Source organism: Astatotilapia calliptera, chromosome 6 (assembly GCF_964374335.1).
Source record: "Astatotilapia calliptera chromosome 6, fAstCal68.1, whole genome shotgun sequence".
Classification (NCBI taxonomy): Eukaryota; Metazoa; Chordata; class Actinopteri; order Cichliformes; family Cichlidae; genus Astatotilapia; species Astatotilapia calliptera.
Window position 1 is genome coordinate 23,339,737 of NC_137427.1, and position 12,586 is coordinate 23,352,322.

The following is a 12,586-nucleotide window of genomic DNA, read 5'->3' on the forward strand; positions in this document are numbered from 1 at the left end:
CACAGAATATTATTTGATGAAAAGCAGAGGAAACAAGCACACAAATTAATAGGCAGTTGTGACTTTATTAATACAGCTATTAAAATATGATGAGTTACATGTTGTTGATGACTTGGCACAAAACTGTATGTAACCCTGAAAATATTTCAATTCAGTTCTTTAGATGGATTTGGTCTAACTCCTCTTGAAAATCCTCTTTGCATCCACACCTTCGTAGGTGTAGCTCTGTTGAAGAAAGATTAATCAAATACAGTTGTTATTTAACTTCACATTTTTTTATGCCGGGATGAAAATTTATATTTCTGAATGTATAATCTCTATTTTTATACGTTTGTAGGAACTCTGCCTTGCCTGTATGAGTTCATCTCCTTGAACAATTCTGGTTGTCGTCAGGTCTTTTCCGTTGTCCTTTCTCTTGAAAATTCCCTTCAACACGTCTCCCTCCAAGGTCCACGCACCCTGAGAGTTGAAACCAACGATGAGGAAATTAATGAAATAGAGAACAGGCAAGGAGGGGATATTGTGCAGAAGTCCAAAGGCTGACTAGGCTGTTTGACACTTTTATAGTTGCGGTATTGAACAGAGGGCAAAGTCAAGGCTTGATGTATGGATTGTTGACTTAGTAACAGGGACTCAAAAGTTGAAAGTCTAAAGTGAGTGAAACTAGGAGCCACTTTAACTTACTGATAGTTCTGTTCCATCTGCAAGGGCGTACTCAAAGGTGACTCCAAGGGTAAATTCAAATTCGATGTTGCGGAAAGTGCTGGTCTCCTTGACGTTAAACTTGTCTCCCTCCTGTGTGATGGTAATCTTGAGGTTGTCGTGAGCAGCCAGCTTCCTCTTCACCATGTTAACTCCTGTGGATAGACACAATAAGGTCACAATAGATTGAGCAATGTCAGGAAGTTTTACCCGTCTAAAGGCTAATCACTTATAATGCAGTCACAAAAAAATGTGCATGACTATCAGTTTGGTGCAAAGATTATATTTAGACATTAATACATCAGTATTCTTTATTTAAGAAAAAATGAAGATTCAGAAGCAGCTTATCAAGACAGCTCTAGCACTCACCCATTTTTTCCATGAATTTGTCATAGTTCTCATTTTGAGTAACTTTCCAGGTGCCGTTGAAAGTCATGGTGGCGGTGAGGGTGAGCTGGAGGACTCTGCAACAAGGAGTGCCCTTTTCAAACTCTGCCGCTCCTTTTAAATCACACACCCTCTTATCTCATCATCTATCTGATTGCTGATGTGGCCGTTTAAAGCTCATGTTTTTTTTTCCAAGGTAATATCCTAACTGTGTGACAATGAATAGTTAAATGGTAAATGGACTCAAGCTTATAGAGTGCTTCTCTACTCTACTAGAGCACTCAAAGTGCTCTATTGAATGTTTAATGGCCACTTCATCCTGAATCTGTTTGCCAAAAGTCTTGGTCACAGCTTAACCACTAACCATATTCAGTGCAGAACTGCAGCATTTAAGTCTGCACTATTTGATACAAGAGGAATATATTTGAAATTTCTTTTACTTTAAAACTGTTCCTGCCATTTACTATTATTACAGATCCATTGCACATGTGCACTCCTCCAAATCTGTATGTAGCTAATGCAGGTTTAATCTTATCATTCATCCAAGATACTGCATAGGTGTAGTAGTTGTAATTTCTCTCTTCCACTATACTTGATTATATGTGATACCTTTGTCCTTTATTGCCCATTGCTAATAAACAAGACCTTTGACATCTAAAGTTAATGTTATATAAAACAAAAGAAAAAAAGATTTTTTTTTGAGTCATTAAACCATCCTTAAACCATTTTGGTATCGCTACATCTATCACTACAGCTGTCTTTTTCTGCTTGTCTACCACTACTATGTCTACCACCATCTAGTAATTTTATATAATTAATTTACCACGGAAAGTTAATTTAATTTAATTTAATCTAAAGGGCATCAAAAACATTGTGAAACTATTAACTAACCCACAACTAACTGCACTATTAAAATTGAAATATTTAAGTTTAACAGAAAGAAAATGGGATGAATGGGACGAATAAAACATGTAGAGCATGTCTTCTCTTTCATCACAGTTTCTTGTCATTCTATGTGTCAAAGAGACCTTTGCCTGACCTTCACTTCCACCTCAGTAATACTGCATCTTATCAGACAAAAGACCTTTCTACCAAGACCGCAGTGATGAAATTCACAGGTGAGTTGGAGCCATAGTTGATCAAGTCTGGTGGAAACTCTTTGTAACATAATTATATCCTTTGAGGTTTGTCCAGTTTGTAGTATAAGTCATAAAAGCACGTGACAAATGAGACCATAGACTGAAAGGGTTGAATTAGTGATTCAGTGAACTCCATTTTAGTAAATACTAAACAAATGCTGATAACAAATTTCCGTCTTTTTCAAATCCATTCAAGTACAGTCAGGTGCGTAGGTTTTTGGACAGTGACACATTTTTTGTCATTTTGTCTGCGTACTTTACCACAGTGACTTTTAAATCAGGCAATCAATATGTAATATAATTGGATAATTGATTGCCAAGAAGTTTTTATTTTAGTTATTGTTGCACTGGCAGAATTGATATGAGGTTCAAAGAAATGTAGGTGAAGAAGGCCATCACTAGGCTTAAAACCTAAATAAATATATCAGAAATATATATTTTTTAAAAAATAGGAGAAATGCACTTGCAACAAGCTCAAATGGCCTGGAAGACCATGGAGGAGGACTAAAGTGAAATTTACAATATCTAACCCAGAAAAACCTCTAGGAAATTCGCATGCATTTGTCAAAGTCAACAATCATAAGACGGTTTCATTAATGTAAGTAAGTACCGAGGATTTACAATAGGGTGTAACTGAATGGGGCTGCAGTAAATGCATGGCAGAGCATCTCAAGACGGTAAGCATAGCATTTGGTGATGTCCATATGGTCCGGACTTCAGGCAGTCATTGACTGTAAAGGATTTTAATCCAAATATGAAAAACAATCTTGAACTTTAAATCTTGATGTTTGTTTGTTCAATTAACTTTGAGCTTTTAAAAATTAGTTATGTGTTCCTAAACAATTCATGCTAAACCCTTGGAATTAAAACTGAGGGTCTTGTTTGATTTAAAATCCACTGTTTTGGTGTACGAAGGCAAAATTCTCAACATTGGGTCATTACTCGAAAACTTTATGGACCTAACTGCTTAACATTTGTTGTGCTACCAGAAGTTTACAAGCAAGCTCATGATAATTCCATGCTGGACCTTGACCTAGCAAGATAAATTTGGGAACGGAAGATAAGAGCACTTGTCCCTCACTCTTTAATAACAGTGAAAGAGACTTGAGCAAGACTCTTAACAGCTTATTAATTCTCCAGAGTGGCTCACTGACCAGACTGTTGTCAAGGCCAGACCCCTCACTGAAAAAAAGGGACTGGCCATCTCTTGGATTTATGTAAGCATCTTGCATGTATTTCATCATCATCATCATCAACTTTATTTATAAAGCACTTTAAAACAACCACAGCTGACACAAAGTGCTGTACATTGGAACTGTAAAATAAAATTACATGAGATATAAATAAAAAACAAATAAAAGAAGAGTGAAATCATTAATTAAATAACTACTGCATTAAAAAAGAAACTAAGTCTCACTGAGGTTAAAAGCCAAGGAATAAAAGTGGGTTTTAAGACGTGATTTAAAAGTGGACAGTGAAGGGGCCTCTCTAACATGCATGGGCAAATTATTCCATAATTTTGGAGCCACAATAGAGAAGGCCCTGTCCCCTCTGAGCTTCCTCCTGGATCTCGGTACCTCCAGGAGCAGCTGACCTGAGAGACCGACAGGGTATGTGGGGATGAAGAAGCTCAGAGAGGTAAGGCGGGGCAAGACTGTGTAGACATTTAAAAACAAACATAAGAATTTTAAAATTAACTCTAAAAGACACAGGCAGCCAGTGCAGAGAGGCCAGCACGGGGGTTATATGCTCTCTTTAACACAATTGCCTCATGTTTTAAAGTTAAATGTAACTATATAGTGTAAAAACTACATGATATGCAGAAAGGGTGTATTAAATTGTTCATATCATGTTCAGGTGAAGTAAGTCAATAAGATAGCAACGTTAAATCTCGTGAAACCACGCGTGATTTCATCTCGCGGGCTTTGGATCGTGGTTTAAAAAAGGTATCCATCTCAGTCAAGTCGAGCAGCCAACTCTACGTTTTTGGTATGTCTTGATTTTTTGAATTAATATTTACCATATTTCAGCCAAATGTAGTTAAACGTCTAGAGTGTCGCCATGTAACATGCTAAAAAAGAGCCGTTAGCTTATTTGCTGTTTTATCTGTTGTCAAAGAATTGGCGCTTTTTCATTTGAATTTGTCTTTGGCACAAGAGCCGTAATATCACATTAAACCTAATTACGAGGCACTAGGGTTGCCAACCGTCCCTTAAAATACGGAATCGTCCCGTATTTCGAAACAAAAGTACACGTCCCGTATTGAGCTAATAAGGGACGCACTTTGTCCCGTAATACAGTGAGAATCAAAAGTAGTCTATAACTTTTAATGGAATTAACGCTTTGTTTGAAAACATAATTCCCAGCCCCTCTCCTGCTTTGTGACCAATGAGCTGACAGCACACTTACGAGTATGACAATTCAGATTACCACTCATCTCATTGGTCGAGGAAAGGTCGCTTACGGAGAAAATACCGGAAGACAACAAATGACCACAACAAGAAGCATGGCCAACAGGGAAACAAACGCAGACACTGCGGTGCAAGTCTCGGACGACAGTAAACCTAAAGCTGGGCAGACACTGTGCAATTTTTTTTCAGTCACGTTATTCAGCTCCTGCTCAAACTGCACGATTGACTCGCAGGGGTTAGAAGTTGGTAGGTCACGATGCAGGTCTCACACTATACCGCCCAATGCTCTGATGCGACCTGAGTGCTCACACTGTGCCTCCATAAAATGAAGGTTATAACAGAAAATCTGTCGCGCTCTCTCTCTCCGTCTTACACTCACACAGACACACACACCACCACCATCAACTTTGCTAAATTGCTAATGAAAAACATTGATCGGGCAGCTGTGACTGAGCAGCAATGTAAATCCAACTATTTTCACGGTTGTTGTGGTCGTGATAATTTTGTGATGCCACATCGAAAAGGCTCGGATGAGCTTTCCAAAGTTCTACAAGTTGTGCCTCCATCGCTTGTGTCCAGATCACACGCTGCACAGCCGTGCTGCTCCATCTTTTACACCAACGTTTACGTGTTTGCGCGCGAGCAGTGTGAGCGGCTGTGGTGAGACCCTCACGAGCGATTGATGATCGGGAGCTGGTCGTGAGGTGTTAATCACTTCTCGTTACCCCACGTATACTACACGATGCACGATGAAGGCCAAAATCGGTCCGATCACTCAAAAAATCGGCTCAAAATGGGCCTAAAACTGCACAGTGTAAGCCCAGCATCAGAGCAGCAATGTTTGTTCCCCTCAGAGAAAGGGAAGAATGGGAAAAGGAAAACACCTGGCTGGAAAACGTTAATATGGGCATGTGCAGTGAATATCAGCGCTATGTGGCCAGAAGTGTGATAATATAATTTATTTTGTGTAATAAACAACTGCAAGAATAGATGATTACAACAAATAGATGACTAATACATAAAAGTAATACATAGATGAATAATGATGATGAGTTAAGATGCGTAATCATGGGAGCAAGTGGGTTTACAAACAGGAGCAGCTGATTAGCATTAGAAAAGCTGAAATAATACCTCAACTGAAGCCAATTGTACTAAATGCACTAAATGTGCACTGTTACAAGAATGTTTTTCTTTCTATTGTTTTCTATTATTTTAAGTTAAGCAGGACAGAGTTCTTTTAAAGAAAGATTTACTTATATTCTCAAAAGTTAAGCATGACAGGCTTCTGTTTAAGAAGGAGACCTGTTTTATCGTGTTAATGTTGTCATTTTGAGCTAAAAATAAATGGCTAAATGATCATTTGTTTCACATGTGTTCATATCACAAAGAATACACATCTACTTAAATCAAATTCAAGTCAAATGGTTAAAAAAATAATTTCACACACAAAAAAAGAGCTAGAAAATTCACCACACTGGGAAGGGTGAAGACAATTGGGTCGCCCGGCCCTGGCCACGAGGTGTCCCTTATTTATTTTTCAGGGAGTTGGCAACCCTACGAGGCACTCATAACATAATTTGGTTTTCTGTGTGAATAGATTTGCCAACTGACTCTTCAGTTACATTGTGTATTTACTGCACCGTGGTGTTAGTGAGATTTTGGACATTGAACAGCTTTAGCTAATATCATCAGCGGCATTATGCTAGCTTACATCCCTACCCCTCATGCCCTCACCTGCTGTCCTTTTGTTTTTGTTTTTTTTGCTGCACATTGAGAGACGACCTCTATTCTGCATTTCACCAGGGGCCTGTTCTTCGTACCGCGCTAAGTGAGTTAGCTGGATGAGATTGTTGACGATTTCGCGTGATCCTGGATCGTTCGGTTCCCCGAAGCCCATCCGGGACTTGCTGTCATAGCAACAGAGCCGTAAGCGTAAACCTGCTGGGGAGCAGGTTTACTTTATGTAAACAGGATTAGATCGCGGCCACGCAGGTATGTCCGCGTCATTCATACGAAAGCAACAGCGATATTCCACCACTGTTTCACCATAAATAAATAACATCAATGTAACTAAAGATAATGCAGCACTTGATCCTTTTATTGATTTCACACAGATACATACAGGTCATTCCCTAAAAAAGGGAAATGTACTATTAACATTCTATTACATGTATGTGATTATTACAGATGTAATTCATATTTCAGAGTAGTAATTGTAAATTACTTCGTGTAATCAAGATGAGAGACCACGGCTATAAAAGCGAAGGTGGATTTGGGAAGTCTGTCGCAGTCATATCCTGTCCGTTTACGCGAGCAACCCATTGCGGAAGGTGCAAGATTGATAAGGAGAGTCCTCAGAATTCAGCGTATATTGCGGGACAGACAGGATCCTTTAGCTCAGCGCGACAGTGTGCTCATAGAGAGATATCGATTTTCCCGTGAGGGTATTATTCACTTAACCAACTTGTTGACGAGGGGGTGCAGGACCACCACCTGTCTTTTTTTTTGCTCTGCCCTTTTCTTGGTTGCTGTTATGAACAAACAAACAGAGTATTCCAGGGTCTCTTTCCAAGAGACGACAAGCAATATAAGTGATAAATATTACCATTCTGTAGAATATTCTTATATTTCACTTTTACTTGTTCCCATGTTCTAGTGGGTCCTGTTGTGGCTCTAATGTGAAAGGGGATATAATATAACATATTATAATATAATATAATGTAATATAATATTGGATAATATGGTGTGATATGATAAATCTACCCTACCGCCTACTGGTGTTGGCCAGAGGGGCCGATGGCGCAATATGGCAGCCTGGCTTCTGTCAGTCTGCCCCAGGGCAGCTGTGGCTACAACCGTAGCTGCCTCCACCAGTGTGTGAATGTGAGAGTGAATGAATAGTGGCATTGTAAAGCGCTTTGGGTGCCTTGAAAAGCGCTATATAAATCCACTCCATTATTATTGTTATTATTGAATTACTTACGAGTTTGATTTGTCAGCAACTTTCTGCCAGCCCTCTCTCCTTGCTTTTGCAGCCTTTGCAGTGTTCCCTTGCGTTTTAATTAAACTCTGAAACTCCTGAAATCCCTCACTCAAGAGTTCTTGCTCTGCTGCCGAAAAATACCGAGCGCGCTCCTTCGACATTTTCGCCGACCAATCAAAGGGTTGCCGATCAATGTTTCTACTATCGATGCGTAGCCCCTGTTGGGCCACCCAGTGATCTCACATTACTTCATCCAGCTATACTAATCGTCAACAACAGGTGTGTTCGGGGAACCGGAATAGCGAGCTCAGAGTTAGCGCGATGATTTGGTCTTGGATGTTTCATTTGATCTTGGATGTAGTAAGCGACGTACGAAGCACAGGGCCCAGGAGTCAGCTGATGGATTGTGGGTTCAAGGTGTTATGGTAAGAAAGTATATTCTATTTTCGTTTCTGTAACTTAATTATAATAGGTTTTTTATAATTATTAGGTGCATGCATACTCACCCTATTAATACAACTGAGAAATCCAAAATCTGCCATAGGTTTAACTTATACCTGTATGGGGCGATCGTGGCTCAAGAGTTAGGAGTTTGCCTTGTAATTGGAAGGTTGCCGGTTCGAGCCCCGGCTCGGACAGTCTCGGTCGTTGTGTCCTTGGGCAAGACACTTCACCCGTTGCCTACTGGTGGTGGTCAGAGGGCCCGGTGGCGCCAGTGTCCGGCAGCCTCGCCTCTGTCAGTGCGCCCCAGGGTGGCTGTGGCTACAATGTAGCTTGCCATCACCAGTGTGTGAATGTGTGTGTGAATGGGTGGATGACTGGATATGTAAAGCGCTTTGGGGTCCTTAGGGACTAATAAGGCGCTATATAAATACAGGCCATTTACCATTGCCAGAAAGGTGATTACTGGACTCGCATTAATGCACACTTGAACTGAAATGAGGTTGTAACTTGTGGGTTGTTGGGTTGCAAATCAGAAACAAACATCTTTGGATTTTTTTTTAATCCCATAAGATCTGGAAACACAGTTTTTATTCAACAAAACATTACTGATTAACCAAGCACAGTGCCTGCTGTTATTTCAAAATAATTTTATGTCATTTCAGATAAAATGCAGCATTCCAGTGCATCCCAACCATGCCTTTACAGTCAAGGTTTCTGACGGAGCTGAGTTTCTCTCTGACAGTCTGCTGAAAGTGTTTGCAAAGTGATCGGGGGAACAGGGCACAAAGCTAAAGGATGTAGCTGCCATTATGACAGTACGAACTTTAAAATTCTTTAACTACAAAGTGTATATGTATTGCATTAGGTCAGTAAAAGATTTTTATGCTACATCCATTGAAACAGTCAACTATTACCTGTGAGTAATGATTCCACTAAAAGGATGCCATAATTTTCGTCATGCATTTACTGGCCCACTGAGAAAAATTTATATTTTAAAAAAAATAAATGTTCTGGAAACGATATATCCATAAAGTTGATGTCAAACAGGAACTTTTGATATTGCTTTGTAGATGCTGGTGTTGCATGTTGACTGGTTTAAAAAGTCAAGAGTTTTTGTCTGGGATCATTTTCTTCTGTGCTACTGAAAAGTTCACAAATCTCTGTTTTCTTTGTTATAATAGTCAAGGATGACATTAATGCTCGGAGTCCCTCATCAAAGTGCTCCGCATCTGTGTGAAAGACAATTGCAACATCTTGGTGCAGGAGTTCATGGTGAGTGTTTTATGAGTAGATTGTGGATTTGCAACATTTAAAAATGCATTTAGTTATCCACTTGATCCTCATTGGACTGGTTAGGACCAGTAGTGCTCTTTAATAATTTGAAGTTCACATGAGGCCTGGTAGTGAACTCGGCCACCGGCCCTTGAGGCCCCACCCCCACCCCTGTATTAGGGGTCACATCAGTGTGAAAAAACTTTAAATTTGTCATTCTAATGAACAAAGGAAAATCCCACCAATATTTATATTAGCTTTTGTTTGAAAAAAAAAAAAAAAGACCAACTGACCAACAGCTAACCAAATTGTGGGGCTGAAAGTCTAAATTCTAACATCTTCTGAGTGACATAACCTGGATTTCTGATGGGCCGGTGTCTTTCTAACAAAAACTAATGTAAAGCATTTGAAATTATTATGTTTTTCACCCTCTCTTAGAAACTCTGTTAGACCATGAATGGCAGCATGGCAGGCCACTCTTTGGCTATAGCTATTTACTATGTTGCTTGCATTGGTTTAAATTACTCTAACATTAGAACTGGTAGATTCAAAAGAGATGAGTTTAAAAAGGAATCTTAAAGAAATGTTTTGTGTTTAACCAGGACTTGACTGAGGCCACTGCACAGATTGAGAAAACCACAATGAACATCTGTCTCCAGAGATGCGCCAGGCAATGACTTTTCTGATGTTGTTCTTCAAGATCTGGATAACGTGACCTTTGCAGTAGCCATGCTGTTTGGACCTTTTTTATTCCTTCAACATGAGTTACCCATCACAACTCTGCTACACTTTTGAGGTGATTCAAAGGGTGGTAATGGAGTTGGATGCAACTCAGCTCTCAAGAAAAGCTCACAACTAAGACAAAACTGCTCCTGCAACGAAGCTCACTGTTATGCATGTGAGGTGACCAGCTCTAGGTGAGAGGACATTTAAATCTCACACTTGTTCTGCTGCATTTTTGAAGCTCAATTCCAGGAACGGATCGCAGGGTTCATTCTTATATACTCTGCAACTGCCATGAGGACGAGCCGTTTTTTGTTGTTGTTTGTTTTTCCTTTTGCTCTGTACAAGTTCTGTTTGTCTGTTTGGCAGCATTTTTAAATTTCTCTTTGTATTTTTTTTTTCTTTTACTAGTGAAGAGATGTAGCGTGAACAGTTATACAGTCTAAATATCCCATATGGGTCGTGTGAAATGGTATTTTCAGTTTCATTCAGTTGAAGTAAAGAACGTTGAATATTTCTAAGTGTGCTGTTTTGAACCAACATGTCACAGTATGATCAGTGCTGTAATTTTTGACAGTCACTGTATCAATGTTATTTTTGCGTCTCTTGAATAAAGGTTTTGACCTGCAAGTGCTAATTTCTTTAGTTATTGGGGTAAAAAGGGTAGTGTTAATAGGAAGGTGTTTGCCAATTCAGTAACCTAATTTAATGTTAATGGAAACTAACATTACCTCAAATTGTTTAGTTATAATTGTTGTTTAACTGAATCTTGACGTCAGAGGCCTTAAATAGAATGTTTTGTATTTTTCTTTCCCAACATTTTTCAAAAGAAACAGTCTAATTTCTTTGCTGTGATTGATTCCAGAGAACACGGAAGAACTGACATTATTTAACTGTTGATTTATATAGATTCAGTAGAGGAGTAATGTCAGTTTCATTCTTTACCTACTGCAGTGAAATTAGACATGTTGTTTTGAAAGGTTACTGGTGGATGCCAGCAACCATCTTGGAAGAGGACAATACAATCTGTTATAAGGCCTCCATTTGAAAATTGTGTATTTGATACTAGAATATAATAGCAAAATGTAATTTGAAGATAACATGTAGTATTTAAGTGACCAAGTAGTATTGGGTAAAAGTTATTGAATCGTGTTGGGATAACGTGAGAAAATTGTGAAGGATTAAAATATTCCAAGAGCTCAAATTACTTCATCAAAACATGTTTAAGTCACATTTTATCAACACAAATTGCACAGGTTTATTGAACATGAATAAATCGTGTTAATTTAACTCAATTGTTTAAGTTGCTGCCAAAGCAAAACATCTGTGTGCAACAAATGTCCACCATTGAATTAAGTAAATCCAACAACATATTTTTTTCAGTGCTTAACGCTGATCACAATCTATAGTAGAACTGATACGGATGATACCTCTGTTTAAGTTCCTTAGTGCTCCATTTGATGAAGGAGTTGTTATAACTATTTACTACATCTGTGGTCACTGGGTGAAACATTTAAATGCTATATTACCTCAGGAAAGTGAAATGAAAATCCAGTTTACCTTTTTCCAATATCTGGTATCTAATTAAACACAACTGGCTCTTTAGCTACAGAGCTGAAGAAGAGCTACTAAAGAAACCTCTTGGATGAGAGGTAAAACATCTTGAAAATAAAAATTAAACAAGTTCAGCTGCCACATTTTCAGTCTCCTTAGACTTGAATGGCCTGGAAGACTGAGAACCTACACAGACTTTTTTGATACAGGTTTACTCCCTCCCTGACTTTACCATTAGCTGCTAGTATTAGCTTCTGTTGCATTGCTTGAAAACAACCATAGAAGCAACATGGTAAATGTGTCTTTGAGTAGTTATTTTGTTTTTCACAGTCTCTAAAATTTTCTAGGAGAACAAGGTGCCACATTCTAAATTAGATTTAAGGACAATACCTGTAATTTGAAAGATACTTGCCTTGGCCAGTGGTACAGCTCATCCATTTGTCCATCCATTCTCTTCCACTTATCCTTATCAGGGTTGCAGGGGAGGGATGGAGTCTATCCCAGCTACCTTAGGATGAGAGGTTGGGTGCACCTTAGACAGGATGCCTACTGATACCTATGGTATCAATTTCAAAATCCTACATTATGTCAAGTTATTGCATTTACAAGATTTCCAGAAAACTTAACCTCCGACTTTGAAGTTGATTGAGATTTGAATTCATCTGAAATTTTTAGTGGATACATGTGGTATCAATTTGAAACACCTACATTGCTTCATTTTCGAGTTATCACATTCACAAACTTGGGTGTCCACATTCTCTGCCTGCCCGTCCAAGACCCCATCAGCCTCTTACATATGAAGGTAAGAATCTAATTTTAAGCAAAATTCATATTTAGTTATTTAAAGAAAATTGGCTTGACCAATTTTTTTTATTATCGTACTGCAATAGAAAGTTTATTCTGAATGGATAAGCAGGACAAGAGACACATAAAACAATTTACCTGATTTTGAAGGTAGAGTAATGTGTAAA

At 38.7% G+C, this 12,586-nt stretch overlaps 1 protein-coding gene and 1 long non-coding RNA gene across 2 annotated transcripts; one reads left to right on the forward strand and one right to left on the reverse strand.

Annotated features, from left to right (window-relative positions):
• Positions 1–45: 45 nt before the first annotated feature.
• Positions 46–1,393, reverse strand: fabp2 (fatty acid binding protein 2, intestinal). Its single transcript, XM_026171135.2, has 4 exons — positions 1,072–1,393; positions 685–857; positions 352–459; positions 46–225 (listed from the first exon to the last, which is right to left on the reverse strand). The coding sequence occupies exons 1-4, from the start codon at positions 1,136–1,138 to the stop codon at positions 175–177; spliced, it is 399 nt and encodes a 132-aa protein (XP_026026920.2). The 5' UTR covers positions 1,139–1,393; the 3' UTR covers positions 46–174.
• A 6,539-nt stretch (positions 1,394–7,932) lies between these two features.
• Positions 7,933–10,691, forward strand: LOC145429230 (uncharacterized). Its single transcript, XR_013909455.1, has 4 exons — positions 7,933–8,047; positions 8,729–8,881; positions 9,248–9,338; positions 9,941–10,691. It is a non-coding gene; the product is annotated as an uncharacterized LOC145429230 (long non-coding RNA).
• Positions 10,692–12,586: the final 1,895 nt, after the last annotated feature.